General features: G+C 42.2%; 1 protein-coding gene across 1 annotated transcript in view; it reads right to left on the minus strand.

Moving 5' to 3' along the window:
* mrps18a (mitochondrial ribosomal protein S18A) overlaps window positions 1-14,438 on the minus strand; it is a 146,847-nt gene extending 132,409 nt beyond the window's left edge. The window contains exons 1-2 of the mRNA XM_072247774.1: window positions 14,248-14,438; window positions 9,751-9,782 (exon numbers count right to left, since the gene is read on the minus strand). Coding sequence (XP_072103875.1) covers window positions 9,751-9,782; window positions 14,248-14,410 — 195 coding nt within the window. The 5' untranslated portion in view covers window positions 14,411-14,438. The remainder of the gene's footprint in view (window positions 1-9,750; window positions 9,783-14,247) is intronic.
* Between the last annotated feature and the right edge of the window lie 7,528 nt (window positions 14,439-21,966).

Below are 21,966 nucleotides of genomic sequence, written 5' to 3' on the forward strand. Positions count from 1 at the left end.
TGATTCCTATTACCCTATTTCTGTGTATATGTGTGTATTATCATTGCTAACCTGTTACATTTATATCCTTACGATTAGTGTACTGTATTACTTATGTCTTTAATAAAACTTTATTAGTTCCGAGTAATCACAGACACCAACGAGCGTTCCATTTCTGCTGGTTTGGCAACCCAGTTATGGGGTACGTAACACTAATTAACTATAAAAATGTTACAAGGATGTAATAATGATCATAGAGGCACAGACAGATCTGTAATCACAGATAAGCACCTTTATTGTCTCAACAGAAGAATACGTGAACTTACACAATCAATAGCTGTGTGCACACCTACTCAGGCTACGTCCACACTATACCGGATAATTTTGAAAACATCGGTTTCGAGTAAAAACGACAGGCGTCCACACTAAGCATTTTTCAAAATATCTCTGTCCAGGTTAGACGAATATTTGAGCCAATCTCCTCCTACTGGGCATGCGCAGGACACACAGAAAACAAGCGAAGCGGAAACGGTATTTTTGGTGCGCATTTGTCCAGTTACAGAGTATTAAAACTTAAAAGGAATTGCTCTTGGCTCTCGCGCAGGAGGACTTAAAACTAAAAAGAAACAAATGCTGGAGCGTATGGAGACAACTGACAGGGAATTCATGGACAGTATGACCCAGCTGACGACCAACATTGAAAAACTAACTAACTCTGTTGCATTAATAAAGCACCTTGTTAAATGTATAAAACATGACTGTGTCAGTGTTATCTTGTATTTCCATACTATGTTACATTAGGCTGTTACACATCTATTGTCAGAGAAGTACTTGCATAAATAGGTAAATCACCCTGGTTCTTGGTTCTTGGTTCTTGGTTCTTGATCCTCCAAAATATTCCGCATGGAATTTAAACTGGAGGTGGTGGAGGGTATTTTCTGTCCTTACCTTCATACAAGCAAGGACAGAAAACAGGGCAAAGTGAGTATACTTATTTATTCAGTAAGCTATGGGTCGAAGTATTTGATGAGTACATTTCTAACTCTTCTGGCTTCAGTCTCGTTGCCGTCTGTTCTGAAATTGTTAGGCTCTGCGAAGCGCAGAATCAAATATCGTTGTGATGATTGTACACTCTAAGCAATAAAGTAGTAATAATAATAAGGATAAGAATAATAATAAGGAAACAATGAAATGTCGCGCTGCCGCCATCTGTTCTGGCACGTCATGACAGCGGTTTTAAAAAGCTCCGGTTACTCCGTACACACTGCAACGGATATTAGGCGTTTTCAGATTTATTCACTCTGGCGACTGTTTCTGAAAATCTCCGTTTTCGGGGGCTAAAAACGCCGGTTCAGTGTGGACGGAGGGTCAAAACAAAGAGAAAAAGCTTCGTTTTCAAAATTATCCGGCGTAGTGTGGACATAGCCTAAGTTTTCCCAACCTTCCATGAACAAAGAATAGAAAAGATATTACCTATTAAAAAGGAGTTTTTGCTGCTGGCCACATGTTCCTTGTAGTTCCATTTCAGGGCATATCACATCCACAATCACCTACACAGTTACCAGCACGATGTTCTTGGAGCTCCTGAATCTCCATCCAACTGGCTCAAAATCACCCTACCTAAATTAATCACCTTCTTACTGATTCTAGTTCGGAGCTACAACCAACATTATTTCATAGTTCTGCCACCCCCCTCCCCACCCCCAGCCTTGTGTATTTGTTCCTTTCAATTTTGACTGGTCCAGACAGAGTCTAATGAGATTACAGATTGCTTCTTTGGTAGGTCTGGCACTTTACATAATAAAGTTACTCATCTGAGAATGGACTCAGGTTTAGCAAGCCATTACCTGAAGCTCCTTGTGTTCACATTCAATTATCTCAGAGCAAGAATCAGTTCAGAGTCCACAAAACACAGGCAATTGGTTTGACTGCTTCCCCTCACCTTGATTGATTAAAATCCCAGGACTGTAGTTCCTTCTGGACAACAGGAAGATGAAATTGGATGCCATGAGCCAGTCCTCATTAGGAAATAGGAGGTGGAGAGGGTCGGTAACTTTAAATTTCTTAGCATTATCATATCAGAGGATCTGTCCTGGGACCAGCAAGTAATTGCCACTAACAACACCTCTACTGTCTTAGAGGTTTGCACGGATTCAACATGTCACCTAAAATTTTGAGCAGCTTTTATAGATGTACATTGGAGAGCATCTTGACTGGTTGCATCGTGGCCAGTATGGAAACACCAATGCCCATGAACAAAAAAGCCTCAGAAAGTGGTGAACACAGCACTGTCCACCACAGGCAAAGCCATTCCCACCACTGAGCACACCTATAAGGAACGCCACCACATGAAAGCAGCATCCATTATCAAGGACCCCACCATCCATGCCATGCTCTTCTCTTGCTACTGCCATCAGGAAAGAGGTACTGGAACTTTAGGTCCCACAACACCAGGATCAGGAACAGTTATGAACCAGCATTTAAAACATGGTCAACTCAACTCTGAAGATTCCACAATCTATAGATTCACTTTCAACTCTACAACTCATGTTCTCTGTATATTTATTTGCATAGTTTATCTTCTTTTGCACATTGGTTGTTTGTCATTCTTTGTACGTAGATTTTTTTCAGTGAATCTATTACATTTCTAGTGTAAATGCCTGCAAGGAAATTAACCTCAAGGCAGTATAGAGCGACTTTGGTAATAAATTGACCTTGAACTTTTAGCCATTTTTGCTTTGCTTTACAAGACACAAGAGACTGAGGAGAAAGAAACCATCAGGGAATTGGGTTTCTCTCACAGTCCAAAGACATACCAGTTAGTCGATCAAATGGTCATTGTAAATTGTCCTATGATTAGACTAGGATTAAAATAAGTGGACTGCTGCACAGTATAGCTCATTGGGTCAAAAAGGTCTGTTCCACACTGTATCTCCAAATAAATAATACATAAATTGATATGTACAGCTTATAAAGTCTCCTTCTGACTCATAGCTGGAATGCCTGAAAATTCCTGATGAAGAGTCTCAACTCAGATTTGTTCTTGGAGACACAAGAGTCTTCCGATGCTGGAAATCTAAAGTGACACAGGAAGGAGCTGGATGAATTCAACTGTCCATTTCCTTCCACAGACCCTGGCTGGTCATGGAGTTCCTCCAGCTCCTTCCTGTGTCGCTCCAGATTTCCAGCATCGGAAGTCTCTTCTGTCTCCAAGAGCAAATCCTTATCATTTGTTAGCCAACATTCATTATGAAAAGTTTGTGAGCTTTTTTCACACTGCCATTCTTTCTACTTCCTCTTGATTTTGACTGGACACACTAATGTTGATACTGCTTCCCACTCAATTCCTCCAAAACCTCACACCCACAATGCTTACTTGCTTTTTTCCCTTTCAAATTACAAGTTCAGGTTTATTGTCATTCAACCATACACATGTGTATCACCAAGTGAAACAACATTCCTCCAGACCAAGATACGCATAACAGCACATATAACTCACACACAACACATGCAGTAATATTACTGCAAATAAGTTAATACTAAGGCATTAGGACACAAGTTAAAAAAATAAACAGTAACACTTCATATGTGATGAGACCTGGCTGGTGCCAGGAAGTTCAGTAATCTCATTATTGGTACCACTATACAACTGTTGGTATTGTAATCTGTATATCAATTTTACCCACGAGGAAAACAGTTCTTGAACTTTCACTTAATTGTTCCTCCAAATCCTTTCAATCTATAAAACCACATTTCACCTAGTTTCTCAATTTAAAAAAATACACAACATGCAAATTCCCAAAGGACATGGTGTTAAGACAGCTATGCTCAAGGTTCAAAGTAAATTTATCAAAGTACATATACGTCATATATAACACCGAGGTTTATTTCTTGTGGGCATACTCAATAAATCCAGAATGGAACAATAACCATAAACAGAATCAACGAAAGTCCACACCAACTTGGGCATTCCACAGGTGTGCAAAAGACAACGAACTGTGCAAATACAGGAAGAAAGAAATAATAATAATAAATAAGCAATAAATATCAAGAACATGAGATGAAGCGTCCCTGAAAGCTCTTTTAAAATCTCAGAAATTTACAGCATTTAAGCTAGCAATCCAGTCTATCATGTCCACTTTAGAAACTGTGACGACAAAACAAGTTATCAGAAGATTGATGCTGATGAGAGAGATAAGAGAGACAATGGAGAAACATTCAAAATGCTAATAAGAGAGAAGAGAGAGATTAATAAGAAAGAAACACACTTCAGAATATTGACAGACCGGTTGCTTTGAACCTGAACTGTTTGAAGTTTGATGGACAGGCAATACCCCAGCAGGGGGATAAAAAGAACAGGTTCACTAAGGCACGACACACACCACGAGATCACGAGATAACGAGGCCCTGGAAGAGCAGTGTGCCCCCACAAGTTGCTGGGAGTTTGGAGGTCTGGTCGCGGGAACCAACTATAGACGCACAGGGTGAAAGGGTACGATCGGCGGGAACCTGCTGTGTGTGTCCGCCCTTGCCTGGGTGCCGGGTTCACCGGGAAGAACGGTCGTATCTAGAGCGGAGGGGTCACAGTCGGTGACCACAGAAGACATAAAAAAGGGTCCGCCCGAAAGCCAACTGCTAAGAACATCAAAGGTCTGCTGAATCAGATTTGCATATTTCTGCCTCTCTCTCCAACGGCACAACAGCGATTACTGCGAACTGTACTAAGCTGAACTGAACTCTGCGTCACTTGAGAATGATCATTTTACCCCTAGACAGCAATACAGCTTGGTTGATTCCTATTACCCTAGTTCTGCGTACATGTGTGCTTTATCATTGCTAACCTGTTGCATTTACATCCTTACAATTAGAGTACTGTGTTGCTTATTTCTTTAATAAAACTTTATTAGTTTCTGTTAACCAGACTCCAAGTAGTGATCCATTTCTGCTGGTTTGGCAACCCAGTTACGGGGTACGTAACATAAGTGGGGGCTCGTCCAGGATTTTGAATGCCAAATTTGGGACTGGGTAAATTGATTCGGTTAAAATTCCCGAAAGAAAGAAAGGGCAAACAGCAGAAATGGAGATTGAGGAATTTTTAAAGGCGCCAACCTTGGAGGCATTAGAGGATGCCAGGAAATCAGAATTGGCAACTATGGCCAAACGGTTGAATCTTTTTCAGGGGAAGTCGACAATGAGGAGAGCAGAGATGCACAGGGCTATCATAGAGCATATTGTATCTAAAGGTGTGTTTCCCCAAGGGGAGCTGGAGGTGGTATCTATGGGCAAACCTGGTGGAGAAGCAGTACAGCTGCAGATGGAAAAATTGAGACTCGAGCATGAGTTCCGGTTAAAGCAGCTGGAACGAGAAGAGAGGGACAGGCAATTAGAACGAAAAGCGAGAGAGAAGCAGAAGGAAAGGGAATTTGAGCTGGAGAAGTTAAGGATGACGCTAGCGCAGGGGCCCATGTCAAACCAAGGTGGAGGGTTCAGGGCGACCCAGGAGGTTAGGCTGGTTCCCCCATTTGAGGAGGCTGATGTTGATCGGTACTTTCTCCATTTTGAAAAAGTCGCTGCAAGTCAGGACTGGCCGAGGGTAAGTGGGCTGTTTTACTTCAGAGCATACTTAAAGGAAAAGCCCAGCAAGCTTACTCGGCATTGTCCGCAGAAGATGCCCAGAGGTATGATGTGTTGAAAGAGGCGATACTCAGGATTTATGAGTTGGTCCCGGAGGCATACCGGCAGAGGTTCCGGAATGTGAGGAAGCAGTGGGGCCGCACGTATTTAGAGTTTGCCCGTGAGATGCAGATGTATTGTGAGCATTGGTGTGCCTCGAAAGGGGTCAATGGGGATTATGACAGACTGCTACAGCTAATACTGATTGAGCAGTTTAAAGGTTGTGTCTCTGAAGGTATGAGGCCCTATCTAGATGAGAGAGAGGCAGAAACCTTAGCCGCAACCGCTAAGTTAGCGGATGAATACGCATTAACGCACAAAGCGAAGTTTACCCCGAGTAAAAGCTACCAGAAGGGTAGTCAAGAGGGCGGAGAGAGTCCACCAGAAAAGCCAGAAAGGAAGCCAGGCACTAGTGAGAAGGATAAGGAAGACAGGGAGCAGTTTGATAGGAAGTCTCCTGGGGTCGTATGCTATAATTGTGGGAAAGCCGGTCACTTCGCGTCCAGGTGCCTTGCCCCAAAGAAGGACACGGGGAAAGGAAAAACGACGGTTCCGACTGGCTGTATTGAGCTGGCAAACAAACCGTTAGGGGAGAAGAGGTCTGATAAAGTTCAGGAAGGGCGCGAGAAGTTTATCTCAGCCGGATTGGTGTCAGTGAAGGAGGGGTTAAACCCGGTTCCAGTACAGATCTGGAGAGACAATGGAGCTTGTCAGTCATTGATCTTAAAGAGTGTGTCAGACTTTAGTTCAGAGACCCAGACTGGGGAGGTCAGGGTGATAAAAGGCATTGGGAAAGGGACTGAAGCAGTACCTTTGCACCAGATACACCTAAAAAGCGACTTGGTCTCCGGACCGGTCATGATCGCGGTGAGGCCCGAACTACCGATGGAAGATGTGGAAGTCTTACTCGGTAATGACCTCGCCGGCGGAAATGTGTTCTCAGCAGTAAAACTGACAAGCCAGCCTGCCAGCACTGAGGCCCCGCCCATGGACTCACAGGTTTATCCCGTTTGCGCAGTGACTCGGCACATGTCCAGAAAGGCTGCCGAAGCGAATGTAAATTTAGCTGAGACATTTTTACCAGCCTTGTACCAGGAGGGGTTAGAAAGTGGGAAGGGGCGTAGTGAAACGGAAGTTGAGGTAGACTTATCATTAGCAAGGAAGGAATTTATACAGACACAGGAGCAAGACGAGGAGCTGATGGTTTTGGCGGAGACAGCTCTCTCTGAAGCAGAATTAAACAGGGAGCCAGTGGGCTATTATGTGAAGGAGGGAGTACTAATGAGGAAATGGAGACCACGCACCATGCCCGCAGATGAGGAATGGGGGGCTGGTACACCAGGTGGTAGTGCCGAAAATTTATAGGGACGAGATTCTTAACCTAGCCCACAAGATACCCCTCGGTGGACATTTTGGGGTGAGGAAGGCAGTCGATAGAATCATGAAAGAGTTTTACTGGCCGCACAGGAGGAAGGATGGTATTGACTATTGTAGACGTGAGCCGACACAGCATAGTGATATGCTAACAGCTTGCCACGATAAGAGAGCAGACCTAGTCGGTGTTATCACGAAAATTAATGAGGCTAGGGTGCCACCTGATAAGGGGAAAACCCATTTTGAAAAGATAAGTATGGTGCCGACCAGATGGGAGAACTCTACTGTTTTGGCCAACTTTGCTGATGAGTTCTCTCACTTAACCCCTGAACAGAGCGAGCCGCTGATAAAGCTAATTAACCGGCACGCACACGTATGTCCGAATGTCCTGAGGCGATGCAAAGAGCCGGGACATGGTGTTGTTGTCACATCAGGTCAGCCTAGTAAGCAACACCCCTACAGGATGATTAATTCAGGGACAAAAGGGCTAAGAAACGCAGAAGCAAATATTGACGATTTAGTGGTCTGGAGTGACACGTGGGAGGGGCACATTGTGGCAGTAGAGGAGCTGTTTAAAAAGCTGTTTGAAGCCAGCCTGACAGTGAACCTCGCAAAAAGTGAATTCGGCCACAGAAAGATCACTTATCTGGGATTTGTGGTAAGACAGGGGCAGCTGGCACCGATGCAGGCTAGGTGCGGGCTATCTCTGAAGTCCCCACCCCGACGGACAAGACAGCCCTCAGAAGGTTCTTGGGGATGGTGGGGTACTATCGGAAGTTTTGAAAAAACTTTGCGAATATTACCCTCCCTCTTACTAAGCTCTTGCCAAAGAATGCGAAGTTTATGTGGGACGACCTTTGTTATATTTGTCCAGGACAGAAACCACTAATAATTTACACTGATCACAACCCATTAGTGTTTTTGGTCACTATGAAGGATAAAAACAAAAGGTTGCTAAGTTGGAGCCTGGTCTTAGAGGATATTAAAATAACACATATAAAAGGAACGGAAAATGTGATTGCTGACTGTCGGTAAGGTGTTGACAACTTAAAGTTCTCTGTATTAGCCGAATAGCTGATGGCCCTGTATATTAGTGTGTATCTAATAATGTATTCATGCCCATAATTTTTACCCCAGTAAAAGTCCTTTGAAGGATAGGGGTGTGACGACAAACCAAGTTATCAGAAGATTGATGCTGATGAGAGAGATAAGAGAGACAATGGAGAAACATTCAAAATGCTAATAAGAGAGAAGAGAGAGATTAACAAGAAAGAAACACACTTCAGAATATTGACAGACCGGTTGCTTTGAACCTGAACTGTTTGAAGTTTGATGGACAGGCGATACCCCAGCAGGGGGATAAAAAGAACAGGTTCGCTAAGGCACGACACACACCACGAGATTACGAGATAACGAGACCCTGGAAGAGCGGTGTGCCCCCACAAGTTGGTGGGAGTTTCGAGGTCTGGTCGTGGGACCCGACCATAGATGCACAGGGTGAAAGGGTACGATCGGCAGGAACCTGGTGTGTGTGTCCGCCCTTGCCTGGGTGCCGGGTTCACCGCGGAAGAACGGTCATATCCGGAGCAGAGGGGTCAGTCGGTGACCACAGAAGACATAAAAAAGGGTCCGCCCAAAAGCCAACTGCGAAGAACATCAAAGGTCTGCTGAATCAGATTTGCACATCTCACTCTCTCTCTCTCCAACAGCACAACAGCAATTACTGCGAACTGTACTAAGCTGAACTGAACTCTTTGCGTCACTTGAGACTGACCATTTTACCCCCAGGCTGCGATAGAGCTTGGTTGATTCCTATTACCCTAGTTCTGTGTACATGTGTGTTTTATCATTGCTAACCTGTTGCATTTACATCCTTACGATTAGAGTACTGTGTTGCTTATTTCTATAATAAAACTTCATTAGTTTCTGTTAACCAGACTCCAACTAGTGGTCCATTTCTGCTGGTTTGGCAACCCAGTTACGGGGTACGTAACAAAACATAGAAACATAGAAAACTTACAGCACAATACAGGCCCTTCGGCCCACAAAGCTGTGCCGAACATGTCCCTACTTTAGCCATAAATCAGCTCTTAGCCTAACCTAATTCCCAGTTTTGGTCCATTATTTTGTTGGTTTTTAACATGTCAGTGCATACCCAGCTACTTTTCAACCACTACAAGCTAGTTAAAACTGTAACACTACATTCTGCCTTCAATGTACTGATGTTTTGGAATGATCTGTATAGATGCCATACAAAGTTTTTTCCACTGTTCCTTAATACATGTGACACTAATAAAACAGTTACCAGGGAACAGATCAGATTAGGAAAACCACTGTGAGCACTGCTCAGGAAAGCTATCTACTCTCTCTAAGCCCTCTTCATTTTATGCAGCTGAATTACATTTCACCTTAGTCTCATCAATTCAAAAACCAAACTAAACTCTATCTAATTACTCCAAGCAACAACTTTGTGATCTTTCACAGTATCTTTTACTTCCTTCACAAAAATATCTTTGCTAAAATGTGGTGACCCAAATCACACACAGAAATATACAATCATAGTACTCTAGCTGTGGTCTCATGCTTTATATAGTTGTAGAATAAATACTTGTACTAATATGCTTCAGCTAATAAAGGGAAAGGCTATTTTCTCTGGCAAATGGTGGTTTATGGCTCAACTGCAGCAGATTTTTTAAAGAGAGTTCCTTAGTCAGCTATACTCACTGTGATGGTCTGTCCCTCCTGCACACGGACAACTGTAAAACAAATAAAAGGCAGAGGTTGTAAACCACGTTTGTGGTACAGAAGTTACCCGAGATTTTTATGAACCAAGTAATGCCAACAAAAATCAAGTGAACTCAAAAAAAAAATCTTCACTGCACTAGCCAGATGGCTGAAATCACACTACTATCCATCAGGCTTAAGAAATGCCTTTAAGAAATTCCCAGGGGTTCTCACCCCTTTTTACGCCATGGACTCCAGGTTGGGAACTCCTGATTTAGTACAACAACCCACATTCAATCCAGATCTCCACTGCTGTTTGTAGCGATTGCACGTTCTCCCTGTGACTGGGTGAGGCACTCACTTTCCTCCCACATCCCAACAACTGTTGGTTGCTAGGTTAATTGGTCACTACAAATTGCCTTCATGTGCACAGTACTGTTCAAGAGTCTTAGGCACACGTAGAAAAAAATCTGTAAAGCAAAGACGCTTTCAAAAATAATGAAATGAGAAGTTTCTAAATATCAAAAAAATACTATAAAGAGAGTAAACAGAAAAAAAAACTAAATCAAATCAATGTTTGGTGTGCATCAGTTCTCTTAGGTACACTGTTTTGCCATTTTTAAGAAATCAGCTGGTAGGTTATTCAAGCATCTTGAAGAACTTGCCAGAGTTCGTTTGCAGACTTTGTCTGTCTCACTTGCTTCTGTACCTCTAGTTAATCCCAGACAGCCTTGAAGGTGTTGAGATCAGAGCTCTGTTGAGGCCATACCATCTGAAACCATATAAAAAATATAGGATGCCTAAGACTTTTGCACAGTACTGTATGAGGATTCTCACAAGAATATAAGGGAATATGGGTAGAATAAACAATAAGATTAGTGCAGGACTGGTGTAGACACGTGCTTGATCAGCATGGACTTGAGCTAAAGGGTCTGATTCCATCAATACTTATTCAGCACAAATAACTTCTCCAAATATAATTCATTAAATTGATGGGTATTTTTTCACATGTTGCAGATATTCTTGAAAAAATTCCACATTTGCATCAATAATCAGGACAAAAACCTGGAGGTTCTTCTACTGATATTGTTGTCTATCATCACCCCTCTCTCTAGTAATATGGAAATGGTGCTTATTCCCATGTTCTGGAAATGTCAGGGCTTTATAAATATAAGCAACTCTTTATTAAAAGACAATGGGGTATCTAGTGTACTCTACAAGAACTTGTTAAGCTAGAAGTTAATGAAATTATACATAGCTCTACAAACTGCCCTAAAAATATTGTGAAGAATAGGCCAGTCCGCAGTCATGTTGTCAGTTTTCACAATTCCGATTTCTTCTTCTTAGGTAATCTTTCAGGATCAAGGAGACTTACTTCCATTTTGTCCTGTTGGTTCTAAGGTAGCTTAGAACCAATATGGGAACTGGAGACTCTGCCACACAAGTGGCAGGAGGAGGAAAAAGGCCTGGATAAATTGTGAGGTGATTTACTCCTTCCAGTGCTTACACAAAGCTGTTGTGTACTCCCAATGCTCAGCATTGAGATTCTCAATACAATCCTGAATCATCCTCCACCATTCAGTGCAGTCGTGAATGAATTATTCATAAATTATTGGGCATGCTGCATTTTTACAAGTTAGTTATAATATCATGTTTTCATTTTTTTCCTCTGTTCACATGATAATCTCTTCAGAATAGAGAGAACAGAGGGCATCCTTTGGGAGTCTGGTGTTAGGCAATGTGGGCTGCCTAACATAGCCAAATTTTTGAGTGTAACTAAAACCTCAGTATAAGGGATACTGAACTGGGAAAGGGCACTGTCAATGGTTCATTTGTCCTTTCAATGAACCTTATTCATCCTGTGCAGACTTCTATTCAACTCCTATTATTATGTCCATTGCTAATAGTTAAGCAGCTATTTGCTGGTAACCCAGTGGAGATGCTGGAGGAACTCAGCAGGTTAGGCAGCATCTATGGAGAGAACTGCAGATACTTTATTTCCAGCTCCACAAGTGCTTACTTCACATGAAAGAATAAGGCTGAAGTGGCCCAACTTGATGTTTCTATTCCTTTGCCTACCTTACTGAACATAAACAGACAATCAGAAACATGAGATGATGCTGAAAATCCAAATCAATGTACACAAAATGCTGGAGGAAATCAAAAGGTCGGGCAACATCTATGGAAATGAATAAATGGTCGACGCTTCGGGCTGTTTAGGAATTAAAAGGAAGAGGGAAGACGACAGAATAAAAAGGTGGGGGAGGGGAAGTAGGATAGCTGGAAAATGACAGGTGAAGACAATTATCATGTTACCACTTCTGCACAAATATTGTGTGCATTGAGTTATAGTTATAGATCTACACAGCACAGAAATGGGGCATTCAACCTAGTCATCCATACTGACCAAATTGCCTAACTGAATTAGTCCCATTTGCTTGCACTTGGCCCATATCCCTCCAGACTCTTCCTATCCATATAGTTGTCCAAATGTATGATGAATGCTGTAATTGTACTCCTGTTTCTACCACTTCTTCTGGCAACTTGTCCATATACCCACCACCCTCTGTGTGAGAAAAAAATCTTCCTTTAGGTCCCTTTTAAAGCTTTGGTAGGGGTGGGGGGGGTAGTAATTGTCAACTCTTCAAGTTGAAAGCTGATTCAGGGTTTCAAACCAAAATATCGATGATACATTTCCCACACACAGATGTAGCTCAACCCATTGAGTTCCTCTAGCAGATTGTTAATTAATGGCAATAAATATACTGACAGTCTGAAAGATAATATTGCATTAATCCGTATGGTTCCCTTTGTGCCCTGTTCAAGATATCTACAAGTCTTTTGCTTTGGTATTACCCCCCAATAGTAAGATCCACAGAGGTGCTTCTCCTCAAAAAGGCAATATCTACCATCCACCACCAGACCCATGGCATCTTTTCACAGCTACCAATTAGGCAAGAGGAACAGAAGCCTGAGACCCCACACCACCAGGTTCAAGAACAGAAATAAGAGATTCTGCATCTGCTGGAAATTTGCGACAACACAAACAATATGCTGCAGGGACTCAGCAAATCAGGCAGGGTCTATGAAGGGGAACGAACAGTTAACATTTTGGGGCACTGTTCCCTCTACATTGTGTGGCGACACAGTCAAACTGAAATGCTCCCATGCACATAGCCATTTTGTTGCCATGCAGATAGAATAAAGCCAAGCGAGAAAAAGTTCACAAAATGTGAAAGATTTTCTTTGCTGCACTGAATGTCATTATACCCTTCAATTAATAAATAAAAACAAAAGCATTCAATTTTCATTCTAAATATTCGTAGTATGCACATTACGAAAAAGATATTTAAAGCTCTGCACATTTTCAGGCAATGTAAATTTTTCTGCTCAGAGCAATGAAAAAAAAATTAAGAGGGAATGTTGTTTTGGACTAGAAAGGAAAGGGGACAAAGCCAGATTGAAAAGTTAAAGGAAGATTGAGAAGCATAATTTGACAGGTAATGTATGTCCGTGATGCTGATACAAGTAAATTCTTCATTGAGTATGACAATAAATTTGATTCTGATTTTGAGGTACATCACTCTTCTACTTCGGCAGAAATGTCACTGGCTTAATGGCATGACAATTCAAATGCGCAGGAAATAAGAAGTTGCAAAGAGTAGTGGACTCAGCCCAATATATCACGGACACATCCTTCCCCACCATCGAAAGGATCAATGAAGCACTGCCTCGAAAAGGCAACATCTACCGTAAAGATTCCTCCATCTGGGCCATGCAATCTTCTTGCAGCCAGTACAGGGCAGGAGGTACAAAAGCCTGAAGTCCCACACCACCAGGTTCAAGAGTAGCTACTTCCCTCTCAGTTCTTCATTCAAATGGCAGCACAACCCTAACTCAAGTTCAAATTCAGTTTATTGTCATTCAATGGTACAGGTACACAACCAAATGAAACAACATTCCTCTGACCAAGGTGCTCAACACTGCACATTTAAGACACACACACACACAAACACATAAAGTAATATAACCACAAACAAATTAAGCAACACTAAGGGCACTTTACACAATGGACTTAATGGGTTATTTTTTCAGTCCTAAATTGCATTCTTTCTTGTTTTCTTGTTTCTCTAATGATATGTGCTTGTGATGCTGATGCAGGCTGAGTTTTTCTTTGCTTTGTGCATATAAACATGACAGTATTTCTCCAGCTGAGTGCTGTGATTCCAGCACTCTACTGTACATTGGTATGCTTGCATTGTTCCCCCCGTTCTGCCCCTCTTTGCACTCCTGTAACTGTAAACTGAACGTGGAGCAGACGATCCATGCCAATCCACCAATCAATTGGCTTCAATGCCTGGCAATCAACACACAGCAGTTTAATCTTCAGCCAATCGGCTCCCAGCCCACGCGTCCCCCACCGTCAATCAAAGCGAACCCTGCCCCTTTAGCGTTACCCAGTACGCGCGCGTGTTGCCGGCCCTCCTTTGCACTCACTTTCCCGCAGCCCTCGGGCTGGTATAAGCCATGAAGTCAGCGGCGACCGATGGCTTCTAATAATTTCTGGTAAAAACCGCCGGCCGGAAGCCCAAAGAGACGGTAGTGTCGTTAGTGTCCGGTAAACCGGCAACAAAAACCGCGTTGCCGATTGCACCGCCATCTTCCAAGGGTAGGTGAACAATTCCGTCCCGCCCCTTCCGCTTCCGCCTGCACCATTGTACGTCAATCAAATCCTAAATCTATACTAGTGATCCTTGGACGTTAGATTCTACAGATGCTGGGAAGGAGGATAACTAGAAGGTGATAGGTGATGCCAGGAGGTGGGGTCTAGCTGGAAGGTGATAGGTGATGCCAGGAGGTGGGGGCTAGCTAGAAGGTGATAGATGATGCCAGGAGGTGGGGGGCTAGCTACAAGGTGATAGGTGATGCCAGGAGGTGAGGGGCTAGCTACAAGGTGATAGATGATGCCAGGAGGGTGGGAAAGGCTGGAGAAGAACCTAACACAGCCACAGAACCAAACCCAATTAAATTTAAGGCAGCTTTTCTTCATCAAAAATTTCCTTCTTAAGGCCACCCTCCGCCACCTCCAGTTTAAATTCCATGTGGAATATTTTGGAGGATCAAGAACCAATAAAGAATCTGATAGGAGAGGAGAGTGGACCAGAGAAGGAAGAGGGGACCCAGAGGGAAGTAATAGGCAGGTGAGAAGAAGTAAAAGGTCAGAGTGGGGAATAAAGGAAGGAGAAATTGATATTTATGCTATCAGGTTGGAGAGGGTATCTAAATGGATGAGGTGTTGCTCCTCCACACTGGGGTTGGCCTCATATTGGCACAAGAGAAGGCCACGGACCAACACATCGGAATGGGAATGGGAATCAGAATTAAAATGTTTGGCCACCAGCAAGATGGTGTGGAGGAGCTCGACAAAGAGGCCCCCCAATTTACGATGGGTAGCACAGAACATTCTGCATGATCTGCAGGAGAAGGGGACAGTATAACCTGTGGAATAGTTCCCAAACAGACTACCAAAGCCATTTGCAGAATGCCTCATGTCAGAACTTACAAACAAACACCAGAACTTCACTTGGTGGCAGAGAGAGGTCGAAAGATTCCTGCACAGTTAGCGCTGCACACCTGATGGACACTGCCCTAGAGGTGGTTGTGGTGAAGATGAGACAAACATCCACCTTTTTATCTGATCCCACCACCTTTCCCAGCAGAGTTGTGGATTTCAACCACTCTGTGAAGAAAACATTCTCCTCAAATCCACCTTAAAGCTGATTCCTCTCATTTTAAACCTATATCCTCATGCTTTTGATACTCCTACCATGGAAAGAGAGTCCTGACTGCCCTATCCTTGCTTCTTATAATTTTATATGGCTCTCTCAGGTCTTAACTGTAGAAAAATAAGCTAAACCTATGAAAACTCTCTTGTTGATTGAAATCCTCCACTCAAGGCAACTTCCCCCAAACCCTCCACAGCGTAACCATATCTTTCCTATAGTATGGTGACCAAGCACAGTCTAATGGTAGTTTGTAAGGTTGCAACATAGTGTTCCAACTTTCATATTCTCTGTCCTAACCTATGAGGGTAAACATGTTATATTGCTTTCTTCACCAGCCTATCTACCTGTATTGCCAGTCTCAGGGAACAGAGACCAGCTCATTTGTGCCATTGTCCCACAGTAGAACATCACACAGAATAGCACAGCACAGTAACTTTCAGCCCTTGATGCCTGCGCCAAGCCCAATACTCATTTATTTTTGGGATATGCTGGTTGTTAGCAATTACTCTGTCTCTGAATAGAATAGCTTGATATATTATTTGAGAGTCAGACCACATTGGTGGATCTGGAATCATATTTTGGTCAGAATGGGTGAGGATGGTAGATCTCCTCTTCTGAAGGACATTGGTAAGCTTGATGGGTTTTAATAAAAGTCTGATGGTTTCATGACAATGATTATGGGCTCTTTTCTTCAGTTAAAGATGAACATCTAAACTTATATTTTTGCTGTGATGGACTTAAATTCAAGCTTCCAACAACTTAACCATTCTGTTAGGACTGCAGGAAATATGTGAACATAGTGATTAAGTAAGTGAATTGATAGCCAGAGTTCTCAACCTTTGATTCAGATATGATCAAGGATGCCAACACCCTTGAACAGAAAATCCTACATAAAGTAATGGATACGGCCCAGTCCATCACAGGGCAAGCCCTCCCCACCATTGAGAGCATCTGCATGAACTGCTGTCACAGGAAAGTAGCATCCATCATCAGGAACGCCCACCTCCTTGGTCATGCTCTCTTCTTGCTACTACCATCCGGAAGAAGGTACAGAAGCCTCAGGGCTCTCACCACCAGGTTGAAGAACAGTTATTACCCCTCAACCATCAGGCTCCTGAACCAGTGAGACAAATTCACTTGCCCCATCACTGTACTGATCCCAAAATCTACGGACTCACTTTCAAGGTCTCTTCATCTCATGTTCTTGATATTCATTGCTTATTTATTTATTATTATTATTTTCTTTTATATTTGCACAGTTTATTGTCTTTTGCACAGTGGCTGCCTATCTTTCATTGATTCTATTATGGTTCTTGGATTTATGCCCACAAGAAAACAAACCTCAGGGTTGTATATGGTGACATATATGTACTTTGATAGTAAATTTCCTTTGAACTTTGAAATCCATCTATTGAATGGTGGCTGGGCAACTTAAATTCAAATCAATAAATAAATCTGCTACTGGTATCTTGGGCTAACATTAGTGGTCACTAATGTTCTGCAGAAAAAGAAGACTGCTCTTCTTGCTTGATCTGACTCAATATCCACCAATATTTTATAAGTGTTTATTCAGGGGATGTGGGTTTCACAAGCTGAACCAGCATGTAATTGCCCATCAGGAAGGAGTGATCAGCTGTTTTCTTGAACCACTGCTGTCTTTGAGTGTAGATTATCCATTGCTGTGGCTCAGTGGGTTGCCTATGCCTTTGTGTCCAGAGGTTGTGGGTTAGATCCCACTCTAGAAAATCTGCATAAAGTCTAGCCCTCATGGAGGTTCTCTTGAATAATGTGCCAAGTTTCAGATAAAATAAGATGGTTGGTATATATAGACTGTACAGGCTAGAATCAGGTTTATTATCACCAGCATGTGTCATGAAGTTTATTAACTTAGCAGCAACAGTTCAATACAATACATAATTTAGAAGAGAAAAAAAACAAAAAATAAGTAAATCAATTACAGTATACATATATTGAATAGATTTTAAAAATGTGCAAAGAACAGAAATACTGTATATTAAAAAAAAAGTGAGGTAGTGTCCAAGGGTTCAATGTCCATTTAGGAATCGGATGGCAGAAGGAAAGAAGCTGTACCTAAATTGCTGAGTGTGTGCCTTCAGGCTTCTGTACCTCCTACCTGATGGTAACAGTGAGAAAAGGGCATGCCCTGGGTGCTGGGGGTCTTTAATAATGCATGCTGCCTTTCTGAGACACTGATCCCTGAAGATGTCCTGGGTACTTTGTAGGCTAGTACCTAAGATGGAGCTGACTAGATTTACAACCTTCTGCAGCTTCTTTCGGTCCTGTGCGGTAGCCGCCCCCCCCCCCCCCATACCAGACAGTGATGCAGCCCATCAGAATGCTCTGCACTGTACATCTATAGAAGTTTTTGAGTGTATTTGTTGACATGACAAATCTCTTCAAACTCCTAATGAAGTCTAGCCACTGTCTTACCTTCTTTATAACTACATTGATATGTTGGGACCAGGTTAGATCCTCAGAGATCTTGACACCCAGGAACTTGAAACTGCTCACTCTTTCTACTTCGGATCCTTCTATGAGGATTGGTATACGTTCCTTCGTCTTACCCCTCCTGAAATCCACAACCACCTCTTTCATTTTACTGATGTTGAGTGCTAGGTTGTTGCTGCGGCACCATTCTACTAGTTGGCATATCTCACTCCTGTACGCCCTCCCGTCACCACCTGAGATTTTACAAAAATGGTTGTATAGTCAGCCAATTAGATAATGATTTTTGAGCTATGCCTAGCCACACAGTCATGTGTATATAGAGAGTAGAGCAGTGGGCTAAGCACACACCTCTGAGGTGCGCCAGTGTTGATTGTCAGCCAGGAGGATATGTTTATCACCAGTCTGCACAGATTGTCGTCTTCCAGTTAGGAAATCAAGGATCCAATTGCAGAGGGAGGTACTGGGGCTCAGGTTCTGCAACTTCTCAATCAGGATTTTGGGAATGACGGTATTAAGTGCTGGGCTATAGTCGATGAACAACATCTGACATATTCCATTCCGGACTATTGCAAATTATACAAGTAAGCAGGAGAAATTCAAGTGTTGAATCTGATGTTGCATTGCAAATGGAGGGATAGAGTTCATGTGCACGGAGATGAGATTAGTTTCATTTGACTTCATGGTTAGCATAAACATCATGGGCCAAAGGGCCTGTTCTTGTGCTATACTGTTCTGTTTCCTACGTTGTATGATATAATAGCACATAAACTTCAGATGTCGGTCTTAAGATGCTTTGGGATATCTCTTGGCTTGTGGTAAAAGAGCCATATGTCATATTTCACATTTCCTCTCAACCTGATGTGTTTCAATTATATGCTTCAAGAACATTCACTTCATTGGTGATACAATTCAATGAGGGGGAGCAATGTAAATTTGACTACAGCCTCAGAGCCTCGGGGAAATTAAAATGAAAATTAAATTCAGCAGAGTAACTGAAGGACCCCTCTCCTCCCATGTGTGAGACGCAGATCAAGCATAGAAGTAATGTTTCCTCCATACTGTTTCTGTATCACCTGGCAAAACACAAAACACACACACAAAGACACGGCCCTTTTGAGGAAGAGAATTGGAATTAATAAATAAAGTTAGGTGCCAAACATAGTCATGCCTCACTTGAGTCTAAAGGTGTATTTTAACTCTAAAATTACTTAGTCCATCAGCTTTGTCTTTACTGCACAGAGACTTGATTCCCGTGACATGCTCTGCTTAGGTGGATTAAGACTGCTATATAAGATTATCCTAACCCACAATGGTTTCCTTCTTTCTCAGAACGATGGACTGAAACAAAAAGTGTAGGATTACCCAACAATCAAAGCCAGCTTAAGCTAAAGACACAGAACATTAATTCCTGCAAAAGTACTTCACATTGCTGTTCTTGGTAAGAGACAGACCACACTTGGAGAATCCAATAAATCACAAGACGGGTGGTGAGGGACGAGGGCAGTGGAATATATCAAAGTGTCAGGACATGTGTTACAATACTACAGAGGATTTGTTTTGGACTTTTATGTACAGAATGATCTCCGACATTCTATTAATAAAATTAAAATCTCTGTTTTAAATCACACCTCATGGAGATTCTTCTTTGAAAGGATGTGATGTTTAACATTAATGGTATTGGAATCATAAAGTCATAGAACTTTACCACACAGAATCAGGCCCTTTGGCTCATCTTACTAATGCCAACCAAATTGCCTACCATAGCTAGTCTCATGTCATAAACCCATTTATGTATTTATATATTCTTTCCACTCTGGTTATAGTATTATTTCTACGCCTTAATGCTTTAAAATGATTCCTGTTTCCTAATAGTATCCTTACTCTCTGTGGGTTGAGGAGAGGGTTCTTTCCTTCAAAGTGCAAAGTAATAACGTGTTTCATTTCTAACTGGAGGCCAAAATTCTAAAAGTTCAAAGTAAATGTATTATCAAAATACACATATGTCACTCTATACAACCCTGAAATTCATTTTCCTGCAGGCATACTCAGCAAATCTGTAGAATAGAATATAACAGGATCAATGAAAGGTCAAACAGAGTGCAGAAGACAATGAACTATGCAAATGCAAACATAAATAAATAGCAAGAACAAGGTTCTTATTACTACCTACCATTTCATGTCATGAAGTCATGTAGCTTGGAACCAGGCCCTTGGGCCAACCAGGTCCGAACTATCGACCAAACATGCATTTACACTAATCCAATTTTTTTTCCAATCAAATTCAATCAGATTCTGCCATTCACCTACATTAGGGGAATTTACTATGACCAACTGACCTGACAACCTGCACATGTATGGGATGTGGGAGGAAATTGGAGCACCAAGAGGAAATCTATGCAGTTATAGGGGGAACATACAAACTGCACACAGACAGGGCCAGAGGGAGGTCTGGGTTGAACCCACAGCTCTGAAGCTGTGAGGTTCAATCCAGACTAATATTAGCTAAACCATTGTGTGTAATGCCAGTTTAAAGTGAAAGAAATGTTCTTGTTTCTAAAGTTTGAAAATAGATATAGTTGTGTTTTCTGATTGACATATTAAATGCCAAGTTATTCCCAGAGGGGCACAGGTAGGTGAAAGGTTACAGTCTTTTTTTCTGAGGTAGAGAGGTCTAAAACTCAGCATTAGCGTTTGTGTAAGGTGAGAGGGAAAAGATTTAATGCAGTTCTGAAGGGCAAATTTTTCACACAGAGGGTAATGGGTATGTGGAGGGAGGGAAGTGGTAGATAGGGGAGTAACTACAATGCTTAAAATACATTTGGACAGGTTCATGGACAGAAGGGGTTTAGAGGGAAAAAGTCCAAACACAGACAAATGGAATGAGCTCAGATAGGCAACTTGGTTGGTGTGGCCAAATGGGGCCTGTTTCCATGAAGAACTCTATGATCTGACTCACAAGAGTGGTTAAACAAAACTTTTCTCCTTAAGAGCAGAACAAAAGCAGTGGATGTCTAATGAGGAGTTTTAATGGCAGAAAGAATTTACTGGTGGTGGGAATGCCTGAAACACCATTTGTGGGACAGAAAGAGCTAAAATTACATATCTACTGACAATTTCAGAACAATGGCAAGACCCTTAATAGTATTCATGTAGAGAAGGGGCCATGGGGTCCAAGTCTATAACTCGCTGAAAGTGGTTATACAAGTCGATACAGGGGTCAAAATATGTCATGTGTGCCTTTATTAGTCAAGGCAATGAGTCCAAGAATAGATAAAATTAGATTCTTGATTGGTCAGGGCTTGAAGGGATATGGGAAGAAGGCAAGAGATTGGGACTGAGAGGAAAATTGGACCAGTCATGATGAAATGGCAGAGCAGACCCAATGGGCCAAATGGACTAATTCTGCTCCTAGTTGTCCTATGGTCTAAACTATGTTGCAGCTTTCTGAATTTCTAGTTAGGCCACATCAGTATTGTATTCTTTTCACGTGACTCCATTGTAAGAAGGACATGGAGGCTTTGGAGAGGGTGCAGAAGAGATTCACTAGGATACTCTCTAAATGAGAAGGCATGTGCTATGAGGAAAGGCTGGATAAACTTGGATTGTTTTTTCACTAGAGTGGCAGAAGCCAAGGGCAAACCTGATGGAAGTTTTTAAGATTATGAAAGGCGTAGATAGACAGCTGGTATCTGTTCTCCAGGGTTGAACTGTCTAATACTAAAAAGCATGCATTTAAGGTGAAAGGGGATAAGTTCTAAAGAGATGAGTAGGGTATGGTTTTATATGGAGATGAGTGGGTGCCTAGAAAGTGCTGCCTATGGTGGTAGTGGAGACAATATGATGGAGGTGTTTAAGGTTCTCTTGGGTAGGCACATGAATGTAGTGTATATAAAGAGGAGAGATATGGTCATTGTGCAGGCAGAAGGGATTAGTTAATTGCTAGTTTAATTAGTTCAGCTCA

This window comes from Mobula birostris, chromosome 2 (assembly GCF_030028105.1).
Source record: "Mobula birostris isolate sMobBir1 chromosome 2, sMobBir1.hap1, whole genome shotgun sequence".
NCBI classification, from domain to species: Eukaryota; Metazoa; Chordata; class Chondrichthyes; order Myliobatiformes; family Myliobatidae; genus Mobula; species Mobula birostris.